We start from the raw sequence: 17298 nt of genomic DNA, 5'->3' as shown, positions 1-17298 counted from the left end.
CTGCGACTCCACTTTCAAGGAGCTATGAATCTGCACTCCAAGGTCTCGTTGTTCAGCAACACTCCATAGGACCTTACCATTAAGTGTATAAGTCTGCTAAGATTTGCTTTCCCAAAATGCAGCACCTCGCATTTATCGCAATTAAACTCTATCTGCCACTTCTCAGCCCATTGGCCCATCTGGTCCAGATCCTGTTGTAATCTCGGGTAACCCTCTTCGCTGTCCACTACACCTCCAATTTTGGTGTCATCTGCAAACTTACTAACTGTACCTCTTATGCTTGCATCCAAATCATTTATGTAAATGACAAAAAGTAGAGGGCCCAGCACCGATCCTTGTGGCATTCCACTGGTCACAGGCCTCCACCACCACCCTGTCTTCTACCTTTGAGCCAGTTGTGTATCCAAATGACTAGTTCTCCCTGTATTCCATGAGATCTAACCCCGCTAATCAGTCTCCCATGGAGAACCTTGTTGAATGCCTTACTGAAGTCCATATAGATCACATCTACTGCTCTGCCCTCATCAATCTTCTTTGTTACTTCTTCAAAAAACTCAATCAAGTTTGTGAGACATGACTTTCCACGCACAAAGCCATGTTGACTATCCCGAATCAGTCCTTGCCTTTCCGAATACATGTACATCCTGTCCCTCAGGACTCCCTCCAACAACTTGCCCACCACTCAGGTCAGGCTCATCAGTCTATAGTTCCCTGGCTTGTCTTGTCTTTACCGCCCTTCTTAACAACATTGCTGTGAGTCTGAAGTTGAGAGTGTGGTGCTGGAAAAGCATAGCTGGTCAGGCAGTATCCAAGGAGCAGGGGAATCAACATTTCGGGCATAAGCCCTTCAGCAGGAATGAGGCTTGTGGGCTGGGGGAGCTGAGAGATAAATGGGAGGGTGGGGTGGGTTGCGGGGAAGGTAGCTGAGAATACGATAGGTAGATGAAGCTGAGGGAAAAGGTGATAGTTCAGAGAGGAGGGTGGAGCGGATAGATGGGAAACGTGATGGACAGGTCAGGAGGGTGGTGCCACTTTGGGGGCGTGGATCTGGAATAATGTAGGGGAAGGGAAAATGAGGAAACTGGTGAGTCTGGAGTCACATATAGACCAGACCAGGTAAAGACAGTTTCCTTCCCTAAATTGCATCAGCAACCCAGAAGTCTTTTCTTTTTCTGTGACAATTGATTATCCAAGAGGGATGGTTGAGTTCTCCTTTGTTGGGAATGGTTATTGCCTGGCACTTTCTGGTTACTTGCTACATGTCAATCTTGGATGTTGTACAGGTCTAATGACTATCTGAAGGGTACCTGAAGGGTCATGAATGGTGCTGAACAAAGTGCAGTCATCAATGAATATCCCCACCTCTGACCTTACAATACTAAGAAGATAATTGATTAAATGGTGGAAGATGGCTGGGCCAAGGATACTACCCCAAGGAACTCTTGCAGTGATTAGCCAAGTTGAATATAATGGGGCATATCCATCATGATTCAGAATACTTGGAAGAGGATTACCTCAATCAATAAGATGTTGAATCTGCAACAATGTACACTGCTTTGGCTTATATATATGAATTCACTGTGTACAAGAGCAAATGTAAATTAATATCTTGCCACCTTTGAATTGCACAGAAAAAAAAGTGAATTTCTCCTACTATTTAAATATTGTACCATGTTGTAGTACAGATGGGCACTTGTAGATTCTCCATAGTACCCAAGCTTTGCTTACCTTTAGGCACCAATGCCAAGTGGACGATCCATCTCAGCCTCCTCCAATGATTTCCGGCGTCACACAAACAAGCCAATTCAATTCACTTCACATGATATCAAGAAATGGATGGAGGCACTGGATACTGTGATGACTAGGGGCCATAAGAACATTCCAAAATAGTACTGAAGGTTTGTGCTCCAAAACTTGCTGCTTCCCTAGCCAAGCTCTTCCAGTCCAGTTACAATGCTGGCATCTATCCAGCAGTGTTGAGAATTGCTCAGGTATGTCCTGTACACAAAAAGGAAAAATCCAACTCAGCTAAATACCACGCCATCATCTCTAAAGCAATGAAATGTGTCATCAGCATTGTTAACAAGCAGTGCTTGCTCAGCAATAACCTGTTCACTAATGCCTGGCTTAGATTCCACCAGGGCCACTCAGCTCCTGACCTCATTACAGCCTTGGTTCAAACATGGACACAGTCAAAAAGTGTGGCACTGGAAATACACTGCAGCTCAGGCAGCATCCGAGGAGCAGCATGCCCAAAGTGTCGACTTTCTTGCTCCTTGGAGCTGCTGTGCTTTTCCAGTGCCACACGTCTCGAGTCTGACTTTCCAGCATCTACAGTCCTCACTTTCTCCTTGACAAAAGAGCTGAATTCCACTGGTGAAGTGAGAGTGACAGCCTTTGACATCAAGGCTGCATTTGGCCAAGTGTGGCTTCAAGGAGTCCTAGAAAAACTGGAATCAATGGCTATCAGAGGCAAAACTTTCACTGGTTATACTCATATTTGACACATAGGAAGATGGTCATGGTTGTTGGAGGTCAAACATCTCAGTTTTAGGACATCTCAGCAGGAGTTCTTCAAGGTAGTGTCCTAGACCCAACCACCATCAACTGTTTCATCAATGACCTTTCCTCCAACATAAAATCTGAAATAGGGATGTTCAACAATGATTGCACAATGTTCAGCACCATTCACAACTCCTCAGATACTGAAGCAGTTCATGTTCAAAAGCAATAAGATCTGGACAATATCCAGGCTTGGACTGACAAGTGGCAAGGCAGAAGTGGGCACTGCAGATGCTGGAGTTTAAAGTCTAGAGTAGAGCGGTGCTGGAAAAGCATAGCAGGTCAGGCAGCATCCGAGGAGCAGGAAAATTGACGTTTTGGGCAAAAGGCCTTCATCAGAAATCATTCCTGATGAAGGCCTTTTGCCCAAAACGTCGATTTTCCTGCTCCTCGAATGCTGCCTGACCTGCTGTGCTTTTCCAGCATCACTCTAATCCTGACAAGTGGCAAGTAACATTCACACTGCACAAATGCCAGGCAATAACCATCACCAATAATAGACAATTTAACCACTGTCCCTTGACATTCAATGGTGATACCATCACTGAATCCCCTGCTATCAACATCCTGGGGATTACCATTGACCAGAAATTTAACTGGACTTGCCATAAACGCAGTGCCTACAAAAGCAGGTCAGAGGCAAGGAATACTGCAGTGAGTAACTCACCTCCTGACTCACCATCCACAAGGCACAAGTCAGGAGTGTGATGGAATACTCCCCACTTGCCTGGATGTACAGCTCCAACAACTCTCAGGAAGTTTGAATCCAACCAGGATGAAGCTGTCCACTTAATTGGCACCACATTCACAAGCATCCACACCCTCCACCACTGATGCCCAGTCGCAGCAGTGTGTACCATCTCCAAGATGCACTACAGAAATTTACCAAAAACAGCAACTTCCAAACCATGATTACAAGGGTAGCAGACACATGGGATCACCATGACCTGTAAGTTCCCCTCGAAGTCAATCACCATCCTAACTTGGAAATGTATTGCTATTCCCACAGTGTCCCTGGATCAGAATCCCAGAATTCCCTGCCTAAGGCCGTTGTGGGTCAACCAGGGATTGCAGCGGTTCCGGAAGGCAGCTCACCATCTCCTCAAAGGCAACGCCGGACAGGCAATAAATGCTGGCCAGCCAGCAACACCCAAGTCCCACGAGTGAATAAAAACGTCTTGATTTTAAAAGCTTTGTTGTTCCCTCATTAACGGACAAAACCCAGCAAGTACAGCATTCGCCTTCATTAACCCGCACTGACCGGGTGACTATTCATTCTGCAGGCGACAATTTAAGGAGGCTGAAATCAAATTATCTCCACAGATGCTCTCGCAATTTCTGTTTTAATTTGAGGAAGCTGTTTTAAGAGTAAGAGGATTCACACATTTATCCCACCTCCCACTTGTCGTTGACCGAACCTGTATTACATGGCCGCAACAAGAACACGCAATCCAATAAAACCAACCAGTAACCCCTCTCCCGGATTTATTCAGCAAGTGGCGACCCTGGCTTCCAGAGTAACACGTTACATTGACCGGCGTCAGTGCGCGGCGAGGACAGGACCTTTGCTGCTCACACGCTTGTGAAGGTGGGTGGCGCTCTATTTACTTGATAAGGTTTTGAGCAGAATTCCTTTTTCCACCGTGCAGTTATCAGCACCGACCCCCAAAGCCAGAAACCAGTCTCCATATTTCGCAATGTCCCCTCATCCTGTTTGACTCCACGGAGGAAATTGGAAAGATTTTCTTGTAAGCGAAAGATCAAGGAAAGCGAATTGCTACAGAAATGATAGACAGCCAATTCCCGCGATGAAAGAGAGAGAGAGCTAAAAACGCGAGCCAATGCCATCAGGACCTAAGTACACCATGGTCACTATCGATGGCAATCAGTCCATTATTGACACTCATTGAGCAGGCGAAAGTGGGTACTGCAGATGCTGGGACTCATTGAGCGGGGACGAGAGGTGTTGTTCAGCTTGAAACATCATTCAGTTTGTCAGTCTTCATGAACCGAGGCAGGAGGAGCTAAAACCCCTTGACATTTACGTTCAGAGCTGCCCAAGGCGATCACCACCAGGTCACCTGTGTGGGGAAATAGTATCGATCGCATCCTGCTTGTAAAAATCTCAATGTTGGCCCACGTGTGCATTGTCTTTTCCCGAAAAATGCCTGGATTAAGTAGCTCTGATTTGATTTCCCTTTGCTGTCGCCTCTCTAGACCGCTGCAGGGCATGTTGGAGGCTCGTTTGCATTTTGCATACTTGACCAGGATTGACTTTATGGGAGATCGTGGCTGGAATCAAAGGGCATGTCATCCCATGCAATAGTGCGTGGTGATTCTAAACTGCACTGCACTCAGCGTTACACAAATACAAACCACGACCAAAACGTTATCGATTTTCAATCAGAAACTGTTTATTCGATATCGACCTAGACATTAGCTCTATTTCTGAGCAAAATACTACAATCTAAAACATCTGACTAGGGGAAACTAAGGCAAGGTCCCAGGGACTGCAGAGGTTCCGGAGTATATTTTGCACACACAACCCCACAAGCAAGTTTCAACTGAAGCTTCTAAGTTTTGCAAGACACATTCTGGAATAGAAACAGTTAGGAAAGCTGGCGTCGTCCTCCAACAATGCTACCTTAGGTAACCCAAATCCTTTATTTTATTTTGGAGCGTGAGCATTTGAATAACATCCCCAAACGTCGAAAGGAGACAAACACCACACAAAATAAAACCAATTTCTCGTGAAATCTCGCATACCATCCGCTCCCCTCGTCCGTCAAGGTTGGAGCTAACCTAAACAGAAATTGCTAGAGAAATTCAGCAAAAAAGGCATCTGGATGGGTACGGAAAGGATTTAGAGGGATATGGGCCAAATGCTGGGAAATGGGACTAGATTTATATTGGATATCTGGTCGGCACGGACGAGATTAGACCGAAGGGTCTGTTTCCATGCTATATATCCCAATGACTCTAAGCCTGTGGAGAGAGGGACAGAATTAACTTTTTGGGTTAATTTGAAAGATTTGGACATGCTGAATTTCTCCAGCGAATTTTCTTTTAGATTTCCAGCCTCTGCAGTTCTTTGTTTTATTTCAGATTGCTGTTTTTTTTTAAATCCCTGTGAGTTGTTGGGGCTATTTTTGTTTAATTGATGTTTTGGAAGACCGAATTCCCTTTCTTTGGGTTTGGTTTCGGGCGTTATGGGGGCGGAGGGGAACCCGATTGGAAATACTCTTCCAGGGAGTAACTGTGCCCAGGAGTGTTCGGTTGATCCCTCGCTTGTCGCTGGAGCGAGTCAGTTCATAGGTGGAACTGCCCACGTGGTGCTGCCGTTTGTATAAAAGTTTGCTGCTAGTGACTCGAATGTCGTTATCGCTGGCAGCGCCGCCTGGGAGTGGGGAGTGTTCCTGCTGCTGAATTTAGGGAAATACAGTCAGCGCCACGGTCACTTGAACTGCCTTAACGCCGGTGGAGGCCCAGGATCATAACGCAAAGTGACCCATGCTGGAGCACTACTTTAAAGACAAGGGGAACTCCTGTCCTGGCGAACCATAGCTATTTTTTTTACAAACAAAATCCTCTCTTCCCCACTCTTTTTGTCCACCTCCTTGCTCTTCCAACTGGATACTTGGCATCTCTCTTATAAATGTCTATATACTGGGCCGCTAGAATGGCTTAAAGTTTGGACTGGCAGAGGTGGAATGTTAAACCGTGCAGATTAACTTCAAGCAAGCCTGAAACGGCGTTCAAAAGTGCAATAAAAGAGTTAGAGCTTTTCAGTGTGGATGCTAATTTTTTTTTGGTATCCCAGTGGCCCTTCAGTTTTGTTTCTGGGGTGGGGTGGGGTGGGGGTAGAAAGCGAAACGTTATTTATCGCAAGGAGCCTGATGCTATCTAGACACCTTCCCAGTCGAAAACAGGTTCCTGTCTGCTGATATAATGCTCACCGAGGCGCTACCGCAACACAGTGGCGACCCCAGAACGAATATTCAGCCACTTCTAAGTCACATTTGATAGGGGACTTTTTTTCCCTCTCTGTTGGAGGGGGCCGGGTGGGTGGGGGGAGGGAGGGAGGGGTGGGAGGGGGAGAGATCTCGTTGGCCCTGAAAAGATGAGCGTCTTTTGCCTGAGCGGAGCGTGGCTGCTGGCGATCGTGGTGTGTGGCGGCTGCACGCCAGCCCCAGCCGCCGAGGGCTCCCTCCCGATCACCGGCGCCAGCTCCTGCGCGACCTGCGGGCTGGCCCAGCCGGACGAGCCCGGCCAGACCGACGCCCTGCTCCTGGAAGCCGTCAAGAAGCACATCCTGAGCCGCCTGCAGATGCGGGAGAGGCCCAACATCACTCACCCGGTGCCCAAAGCGGCGATGGTGACCGCCCTGAGGAAGTTGCACTCCGGCAAGATGAGAGAAGACGGCAGACTGGAGATCCCACAGCTGGATGGCCATGCGACCAGCTACACCAGGAAGGAACTGCAGGAGCAGACCTCGGAGATCATCAGTTTCGCTGAGAGAGGTCGGTAAACTTTCACGGATACCAAAGTCCCAACAATGAGAGTAAAATCATTGGAATAAATTGGAAAGGACCCCCCCCCTTTTTTTTAGTAATACTGTCAGTGACTTTACTCCAGTCCACTAGGTACCTAATGCCTGGGTTTAAAAGGCTTCCCCAAATTTCGCGTTTGACTGAAGAATGGGAACAGCTCCCGGTCAGAGCGTTCGATAATACACGAGTTAGAATCTCCCTTTCGCCAGTATACAAAGTTAACTGTAACGCAGCTCAGACACCACTAGAGCTGAAACCTAGTCCCAAAGCATATGACAGTCTGGGAAGGGGTGTTTAGATTGCATTCCGTGAGTCTCACCTCCGATGTGAGAGCAGTTTACCAGGCACTACAGCCGCCGCTGAAGGTGAACACTGTAGCTGTTGTATGACTGTGTAACATGTGCAGAATCAAACCCAAAAACAGAATTGCGGGGGGAAAAGAGCGTGGAAAGGGTTACGGTCAAAAGGGACGTGGGAGAGAATTATATTGGGCTCAGTTATGTGGCGACCAACGTTATTCAGCAGTGTGTGTGTCTAAGAGAGAGCAGTTCCAGTTTATAACCATAACCCGAGAAAAGTAGTTTGATGTCACGTTTGATCACAAAAAGTAGCTGGCAAAAGCCCTCGCTGCTTTTTCGCAGCGGTTTCATGGTGAATAGATGCCAACCCGTACACACACCAGCAATAAACAAAGCGTGAACTGATTGGACAGCTCAACTGAGGTGTTCAAAGTGTGATCTAACAGAAAACCAAACCAGGGAACTTCTGGATAAAGAAGGATTCCTGATTTTGGTTATGCGATTGATTAAGAGAGATGTGTAACAAATCGATAAAGGAATAGCAGTTATTCAAGATAGTTGTACCGTAGTGTGAGGGAAATCTGAGTATGGTGGCTCAATGGTTAGCACCGGGGACCCGGGTTCGATCCCAACTTCGGGCGACTGTGTAGTGTTTGCTCATTCTCCCCGTGTGTCTGCGTGGGCTTCCCTTCGGTGATCTGGTTTCCTCCCACAGTCCGAAGACGCGCAGGTTAGATGCTAGAGCCATGGGAAATGTAGGGTCACAGGGATTGGTTGGGATGCTCTTCAGAAGGTCGGTGTGGACTCGATGGGGCGAATGGCCTGCTTCCACACTGTAGGGATTCAATGAAATCGTTAGATCTATTCGGAGGAGATACTTGATACAGTATTAAAGTTAAATTGCCCTCTCCATAACCATAATAAACGCACGATTCCTGATACGTGTATGGGGGGGGGGGGGCGGTCTGATTTCAAAGGAAGCAAGCTCTCGGGATTAAACCTAAAATGGTGTTTTCCTGCCGGGTTCCAGCGTGGCTATAACTTTCCTTTTCGAATAAGACCCATTGGTTTGGCAGCGTCATGAGGAAAGTAAGCATCAGAGAGTGTTCCAGCGTTTCATAGTTTGTATCGTGCGCACACTTTGCTGATTACTTTCCTCGCAAGTTAGGTGAAGAACCTCCCTCCCAGAGAGCTCCCGGCAGCCGGTAGGTCTTTGAAAAGAGGATGCTGGATCCCAGTCTGCAGTCACCTCCACAGTAGCGGCGCGGACATGGTTTCCGGGGCCTTGGAATAACGCGCTGCCACTTTTCACAGAAGCCTCTATGCGGCTGCTGTGTGGCAAAGTCCCAGTTGCTTCTCCTGTCGTGACAACACCAAGTATTTGAAACCTGTCGGCCTAAACCATACCACCTTTACATCAGCGGACGGTCTTTTCTGCTCGGAAACGTATCGGTAACCAAAAAAAAAAATGCTTCAGCCACCCGAGGCAAGAATCTTCTCAACAAGTTAGAATCCAAACATTCAATTCTAACTTCAACCGAATCTGTGCACAAAGTGCATTTGGGGATTGATGATCTGGGCAGGGTCAGCTTGTAAAAATGAAAGGTTTGGATCACCCAATCTGTTGCATACAGTTGGATTCACTTGCACATGCACATGGCTTTTGCCAGTGTGTAAGCGTGCCTGTATTATAGGGGGTAAACTGTAAAGCCGTGCTTGAATGAGCCAGTTACATTGAAGTGTACTGAACCCTGCAGTATTTCTGGCATGTCGTGGTAATGATGCGCGAGAATGCATATCAAAGTGTGCCCCGAAGTCCCAGCGTAGAAGAGGGAAGTTCTTTTTTTATTCTCATGTTCAGTCCAAATGCGCGTAAAACAAATATCCCGCCAGGAGTTTGCCATTGACCTGACCATTGACCCTGTACCGGAGGGAAAGTCGCGAATTTCCCTGGATTAACCTGAACAAGCCCTCTCTGGCCACCGCGATTCCCAGAAATAGAGAGGCAGAGAGTGGTCTTTTCAAGTGAGGACCACAGATGCTGGCGATCAGAGTCGAAAAGTGTGGCGCTGGAAAAAACACAGCAGGTTAGACATTATCCGAGGGGCAGGAGAATCGACGTTTAGGGCACAGGCCCTTCAGTTAGGAATGTGTGGAGGATGGGGTGGGGGGCTGAGAGATAAATAGGAGCTTGGCGGTGAGGTAGCTGGGAAGGTGATGGGGGGGTGATGGTGATAGGTCAGAGGGGAGGGAGGGGAAGAAAATGGACAGGTAGGACAGTTCAAGAGGGCGGTGCTGAGTTGGAGAGTTGGATCTGGGATAAAGTGGGGAAGGGGAGATGAGGAAACTGGTGACGTCTATGTTGATGCCCTGTGTTTGGAGGGTCCCAAGGTGGAAGATGAGGCATTCTTCCTACAGGCCTCAGATGGCTTGGATTTGGTGGAGGAGGAGGCCCAGGACTTGCATGTCCTTGGCGGAGTGGGAGAGGGAGTGATCAGCCACAGGGTGATGGAGTTGTTAGGTGTGCGTGTCCCAGAGATGTTCTCTGACATGCTTGAGTTGGTGTCCTGTCTTCCCAATGCAGAGGAGGCCACTTTGAGAGCAATGGATGCACAACCTCAACTCCCCCACCCACTTTGCCAAGGACATGCAAATCCTGGGCCTCCTCCACTGTCAAATCCAAGCCACCTGACGCCTGGGAGTAGAATGTCTCATCTTCCACCTTGGGACCCTCCAAACATACAGCATCAACATCAACTTTCCCAGTTTCCTCATCTCCCCTCCCCCCACCCCATCACAGATCCAACACTCCAACTCGGCGCAGCCCTCTTGACCATCCTGTCCATCCTCCTTCCCACTTATCCACTCCACCGTCCCCTCAGACCGACCACCATCACCCCACACCTGCATCTACCTATTCCCTTCCCAGCTACCTCACCCCCACCCCCACACTCCTATTTATCTCTCAGATCCACCCCCACCTCCCAACATTCCTGATGAAGGATTTATGCCCAAAACATCGATTTTCCTGTTCCTCAGATGCTGCCTGACCTGTTGTGCTTCCAGCACCACACTTTTTGACACTTTTCAATATCAGCCTGATTAGGTAGCCCATCCCTGATGGCATGTTGTGGATGTCTCTGAATGTGACACAGTGTGATTTCCAGCCTGCAGCACCAATGTGTGAAGCTGATGAGGAGGCTTTTGAGCCATTTCTTTCATCTGTTTATTTGGAAGAGGTGTTTTCTGTTTTAATGGGAGGTACTTGTTAACAAAGTTCCCAAGGCTTAGTGGTGTGAAGTTACAGAGAGACATGTTCCGAAAGCCCCCACACCCGTTAATCCTGAGTTAGTGTGTCCCCCAGTGTTAATCCCGAATTAGTGTGCACCTCCCCCGTGTTAAACCTGAGTTAGTATGCCCCCTGGTGTTAATCCTGAATTAGTATGCCACTCCATGTTAAATTTAGTGACCCCCGTGTTAATTCTCAGTTAGTGTGCACTCCGTGTTACACGTGAGTTAGTGTGCACCCCATCTGTGTTAATCCTGCGTTAGTGTGCCTCCCACTCCGTGTTAATCGTGATTGAGTTATTGTGTCCCCCCTTGTTAATCCTGAGTTAGTGTGCCCCTCTCGGTGTTAAACCTGAGTTAGTGTGGCCCCCTGTCCGTGTTACGCCTGAGTTAGTGTGACCCTTTCTGCGTTAAACCTGAGTTAGATTACTTACTTACAGTGTGGAAACAGGTCCTTCGGCCCAACAAGTCCACAACAACCCGCCGAAGCGCAACCCACCCAGACCCATTACCTATCATTTACTTCTTCACCTAACACTACGGGCAATTTAGCATGGCTAATTCATCTAACCTGCACATTTTTTTTGGATTGTGGGAGGGAACCGGAGTACCCGGAGGAAACCCACGCAGACACGGGGAGAATGTGCAAACTCCACACAGAGAATCCGGGTCTCTGGCGCTGTGAGGCAGCAGTGCTATCCACTGTGCCACTGTGCCACCCTAAAGTTAGTGTGCCCCTTCTCTGTATTAAACCTGAGTTAGTGTGCCTCCTCTCTGTGTTAAATCTGAGTTAATGTACCCCCTCTCTGTGTTAAATCTGAGTTAGTGTACACCCCTCTCTTTGTTAGACCTGAGTTAGTGTGCCCCCCTCTCTGTGTTAAACCTGAGTTAGTGTACCTCCCTTTCTGTGTTGGACCTGAGTTAGTGTATCCCCCTCTCTGTGTTAATCTTGAGTTAGTGTGGTCCCTTCTCTGTGTTAAACCTGAATTAGTGGGCCCCTTCTCTGTGTTAAGCCTGAGCTAGTGTGCCACCCTCTCCGTGTTCGACCTGTGTTAGTGTGCCCCCCTCTCCGTGTTAAACCTGAGTTAGTGTATCCCAGTGTCCTTGTTAATCCTAAATTAGTGTGCACCCTCCCATGTTAGACCTGAGTTAGTGTGTGCCCCCATGTCAGACCTGTGTTAGTGTACCCCCCGTGTTAAACCTGTGTTAGTGTGACCCCTCCTCCATGTTAAACCTGTTAGTGTGTCCCCCTCTCTGTGTTAAACCTGAGTTAGTATGTCCCTACTCCCTGTAAAACCTGAGTTAGTGTGCCCCCTCACTATGTTAAACCTGAGTCAGTGTGCCACCTCCCCTGTGTTAAACCTGAGTTAGTGCATCCCCTCTGGAATAACTCCACAGAGGTTGGTAAACCCCATCACCAAATCACCCTTTATTTCCACATGCATAGTAGTTGACACAGGTCCGACTTCCTCACAGCCAGCTCTCAGAGTGAATAGGATGTCCAACACTCCTGTTTATATCTGTCAGCCAGCACTCCCTGTTTGGATCAGTTTAACTTCCCCAATCAGAAAACTCATATTCTATAAAGTCCACCTGGTTGACCTCATTACAATCACTACACTTCTCCCACTGTAAGCGCTGCTGCTTCTCCTGGGGCATTTTTGTACCAGGTTCGGCTCTTTTGACTCGGCCTTGGATACGGGCAGTGTTTGCCAGATTGTAGCCTCCCTCTTGTGCCTGGAGCATCTCGCAAAAAATTCATCCTCTTCTTCAGGTGGAAAAAGTATTGAGGTTCTAACATCCGATCTGTTTACCTCAGTCTCCAAGCTTTCTTTGACACAAGACAGGGGGGAAGCAGCCATGGATTTTGACAGCCTTCTGGCTGTTCTGTGGGACTGAGTAAGATTTGCTCGTGACCTGGTTGAGAATTTGCAGCTTTCATGTAGTCCTCGTGCTTGTTCAGTCTCGCCTTACCTACCTGAATTTTGTACATCATAGGACCTGACCACAAGTCAACCATGCCTCTTAGTTATGCAGGGTCATTTCTGTGGTTTTGGCACTAAATTTCTGTCTCCTGAGATAAACTGTCTCTCTTGTGTAGAGGAGTCTTGTGCCCAGCATTCCTGATGCCATTTCAATGCCCTTCACCTGCCCAGGTCTGGGGAGGTCAGATTTAACCTGGAGTCTTCTCCCCATTAGCAGCTCTGCTGGAGCGATCCCTGGAGCTGCATGAGGGGTGGTCCAAAAATTAAATCGGAACCGGAACAGTTGTTGTCTAGTGTAGCTGCAGGCTGTTTCTTTAAGCTTGCCTTCAAAGTTTGGACTGCGCTCTCCACCAGACCATTGTACGATTGATGGTTGGAGCTATCCTTATTCTGAATGCTAATTCAACTTTAAGAAATATTTGAATTCCCTGCTGGTAAACGATGGCCCCTTGTCTGCAGGCTGCTGCATTTTGGTAAGGCAAATCAGGGAAGGATTTATACACTTAACGGTAAGGTCGTGGGGTGTGTTGCTTAAAAAGAGACCTTGGGATGCAGGTTCATAGTTCCTTGAAAGTGGAATCACAGGTGGACAGGGTAGTGAAGACAATATTTGGTAGCCATGTCTTTGTTAGTCAGTGCATTGAGTGTAGGAATTGGGAGGTCATGTTGCAGCTGTACAGGGCATTTTCAGTGGTTAGGCCACATTTGGAATACTGCATTCATTTCGGGTCTTCCTGTTATAGGAATGATGTTGTGAAATTTGAAATGCTTAGAAAAGATTTCCAAGGATAATGCCAGGGTTGGAGGGTTTGAGCTATGGGGTGGGTGGCTGAATAGGCTGAGGCTGTTTTCTCTGGAGTGTCAGACACTGAGCAGTGACTTATATGAGGTTTATAAATTCATGAGGGTCATGGATAGGATAAATAGTGAATAGCCAACGTCTTTTCCCCACGGTAGGGGAGTCCAAAACTAGAGGGCATAGATTTAAGACAAGAGGAGAAGGATTTAAAAGGGACCTAAGTGGCAACATTTTCACACAGAGTGTGGTGCTTGAATGGAATGAGCTTCCAGAGGAAGTGGAGGTGCTGGAGGCTGGTACAATTACAACAGTTGAAAAAGCATTGGAATGGGTACATGGATAGAAAGGGTTTAGAGGGATATGGGCCAAATGCTAGCAAATTGGGGTAGATTAATTTAGAATATCTGGTGAGCATGGATGAGATGGACTGTTCCCGTGCTGTACATCTCCATGACTCTATAATATTTCTGGGAGCCCATGTATCGCAAAAGATGCTTGCAGCTTTTCTATTGTCATCCCCTATTTAATGAATGAACTCAATGCATGCCCAACCATTTTGACTGGGTACCCACAATGACGAAGAATGTTGAGTGCATAAAAGGGCTGGCATAGTTGATGTGTAACCAAGTCCAGGATGTACCCAATCATTTCCACGAATGAGGGGGAAGCTGGTGGTGGTAATTTTTGTCATTGTTGGCACTCTGCACACTGCCCCACAAACATGGCTATGTCCAATCCTGGTCACTAGAGATAACTTATTACCATCTTCATTTTGGAAACCCATGGATGATTCTAGATGGAGTTAAGTAGGCAAAAGTGTGGACTGTAGATGCTGGAGATCAGAGTCTAGATTAGAGTGGTGCTGGAAAAGCACAGCAGGTCTGGCAGTATCTGAGGAGCAGGAAAATCGACGTTTCGGGCAGGAGCCTCCTGATGATGGGCTTTTGCCCGAAACGTCGATTTTCCTGCTCCTTGGATGCTGCCTAATCTGCTGTGCTTTTCCAGCACCACTCTAACACTCTAAGAGTCTAGTGGAGTTAAGTCAGCATTTGATGGCAATCTTTGCTTGGGACAATCACCCTTCTCCCTGTAATAAAACATTGTCCTCCATGGTGATCTGGTCTCTCCAGGTCCAAAAATGTTTCAGTTCTGGTTGTGATGGCCCTTTTGTTTCCCCCATCATCACCAGCTGTTTTAGTTTTGCCAGGACCAGATCTTTTTGTGTCCACAGTTTCATATTGTCAGCAGTGACAGGAAGGGTGTTCAGAAAGTTTAAAAGCAGAATGGACTCTCCCAGTGTCGGCATCACTGGTGGTGTATCTGCCAGCAGGAGGCAACTCAAGGCATCCTCATTTGCTACTTAGCCTCCTGGACAATGTTCCAACTTGCAATTGTAAGCACTTAGAATGAGTGCCCACTGTTGAACTTGACCTGAAACTATGGGTTGCATGATCTTGTCCTCTCTGAGCAGCCCTAGCAGGGGTTTGTGGTCTGTTACTATTACAAATTTACATCTATATAGGTATTGGTGGAACTTTTCCACACCAAAGATTACCGCCAAACCTTCCTTCTCTACCTGGGCGTATTTGCGCTGTGCATCAGCCAAAGACCAGGAAGCATAAGCTATTGGTCATTCCTGCCCATTGGGCCATCTGTGAGCCAACACTATCCCGATACCTTACAGGGAGACATCGCATGTCAGCACCAGATCTTGCACGGGATCATGGTGTTTCAACACCTTAGATGATGAAAGATGTTTCATTGCTGCCCTAAAGGCTATGCCTTGACTTTGAGACAATTTCCAAGGCTGACCCTTTTTCAGTAGCAGATGGAAGGGTTCCAGGATAAAGGCCAGGTTATTTATGAACTTTCTGCAATAATTCACCAATCCAAAGAAAATCCTAAGCTCCAGTTCAGACATGAGAGCCATAGCACTTTGATCACCCTCACTTTATCTTCCAATAAGTGTAAACTGGTCTTGTCGAATCTGTAGCCCAAGTAGGTCACTGGGGATGCCTGGAACACACACTTTTCCCTTCTAAGGCATAGATCTGCCTTCAGGAAATATCTAAGGACAATGTCCAAGTTCTCTAAGTGCTCTTTATTGGTCTTCCCTGTTATTTGCACACCAACCAGGTAAATGATGACCTGGGGTTGATCTTATAAAATGTTCTCCATTGTTTGCTGAAAAATCACAGGCTCATGATGTCCCAAAAGGCAGTCTCATATATTGTTACAAATCCTTATGGGTATTAATTGAAGCATACTCCTGGGAATTCTCATCAAGTGCATGTCCAGCTTCATAAAGGACAGCTCCCCATTCCCCCCACCCTCACCAGCTTTGTGTATAAGTTTTCTATGCAAGGGATTGGGTATTTTTCCAGCTGCAAGAAGTGGTTTACTGTTCATTTGAAATCCCCACAAATGCGAACTGATCCGTCAGACTTCACAATTGGTACAGCAGGTGCTGCCCATTCCTCAAACTGGGCTGGTTTGATGATTCATTCGCTTTCCAGCCTCCTGATTTCTGCCTTTGCTTTTGTACAATAGGCAAATGGTACTGAGCAGCCTTGCAGAATCATGGAATGGCTTCCTGGTCAACATGTAAAGTGGCCTTGGCTCCTTTGAAAGTTCCCAGAGCTTCTTGAAAAACCTTCTGATATTTAATTAGTACTTTACTCAGGCACCCAGTTTTTAATCAAAGGATGTTGAGCCAATTAAGGTGAATCTTTCTCAACCAATTTCACCCCATCAGGCTTGAGCTCGAGCCTTTTATTACAATCAGTGGTAAATGAATCAGTGCTGCTTCTCATGAAGCAGGAGCCGAAGTTGTACCCTTAATCAGTAGAGCTTTCCTGGTATAGGTTCTCAGTTTAGCTGAGGTCTTACACAAACCTAAGGGTTGGGAGTCCAAAGCTAATTTGTTGAAGATTGATTCTGCAATGACTGATTTAGCTTGTTGGTATCAACCTACATTAAAATCAAGCAACTGTTTAACCAGACGTTTATTTTGATTGGTTCTGATTTGGGTGTTGCTGAGCAATTTAACTGACCCAAATCAAATGTAGGTGGGCTCTCCTGGTTATTGGCTTATGAGTTTGCTTGCTCAACTCAGGCTGAGTGGGATTCTTTTCCTACTTGGAGTCTGCATACCAGCAGCAAGTACAATGGCTTGCTGGCTGGACACTGAAAATGTTAACTGTTCGGCCAAGACTTGGCTTCATTTTGGAGTTTTGTGGTGGGCTGATCTAGAGTCTGTCTGTTTAGGATATGTCATGTGAGACTATGCACTTGCTTTAGCCTAAGTAGTAATCTCCAAGCTTAGTTGGCTTGGTGAGGGTGTCCACTTCCATTGTTATACCCTCTAACTCATATTTTCTCTTTGCTAAACTTCTAATGATAAGGCCTTTTGTAGTGCGTGTTTGAAGTCCAGTTGATTCAGGTAGTAGGCATTCTGCATGGTCATGTCATTAAATCCACATACCAAATGGTCTCAGCACCTCAAGGTTTAAACCAAAGTCACATGCCTCCGCCAGTCATCTTGACATTGTCAAAAATCCCAACACAAACTCCCCTGGTTCTCAAACTGCCAAGTAAACCGTGGGGTCAGCTACACATTTACTACGCTGGTTGCTCCATAGATTCAAGATTTTAGTCATTGTGGATGCCCATTCAAAGTGGCTAGACATGCATTGACTTCATTTGTCAAACAGGAGGACGATGATAGAAATGCTGCGAACAACGTTTGCAACACACATACTCCCAGAAGTGTCAGTCACAGATCACGGGCCATCATTTACCAGCAGGGAATTCAA

General features: G+C 46.9%; 1 protein-coding gene and 1 long non-coding RNA gene across 3 annotated transcripts in view; one reads left to right on the top strand and one right to left on the bottom strand.

The window, feature by feature from the left end:
• The window catches only part of LOC122551764, a 14889-nt gene extending 10631 nt beyond the window's left edge, over positions 1-4258 (bottom strand). Inside the window, exons 1-2 of one of the 2 annotated variants that reach the window (XR_006312193.1) lie at positions 4171-4258; positions 1729-1998 (exon numbers count right to left, since the gene is read on the bottom strand). This is a non-coding gene — a long non-coding RNA (uncharacterized LOC122551764). Of the gene's footprint in view, positions 1-1728; positions 1999-4027; positions 4145-4170 lie in introns of those variants that run through there. The other variant, XR_006312192.1, reaches the window with a different exon arrangement.
• A 2406-nt stretch (positions 4259-6664) lies between these two features.
• Positions 6665-17298, top strand: part of LOC122551763 (inhibin beta B chain-like) — a 14647-nt gene continuing 4013 nt past the window's right edge. Inside the window, exon 1 of the mRNA XM_043694212.1 lies at positions 6665-7082. Coding sequence (XP_043550147.1) covers positions 6683-7082 — 400 coding nt within the window. The 5' untranslated portion in view covers positions 6665-6682. The remainder of the gene's footprint in view (positions 7083-17298) is intronic.

The sequence above is a fragment of the Chiloscyllium plagiosum genome, chromosome 7 (assembly GCF_004010195.1).
Source record: "Chiloscyllium plagiosum isolate BGI_BamShark_2017 chromosome 7, ASM401019v2, whole genome shotgun sequence".
Classification (NCBI taxonomy): domain Eukaryota; kingdom Metazoa; phylum Chordata; class Chondrichthyes; order Orectolobiformes; family Hemiscylliidae; genus Chiloscyllium; species Chiloscyllium plagiosum.
This window is presented reverse-complemented; position numbering and strand designations above follow the sequence as displayed.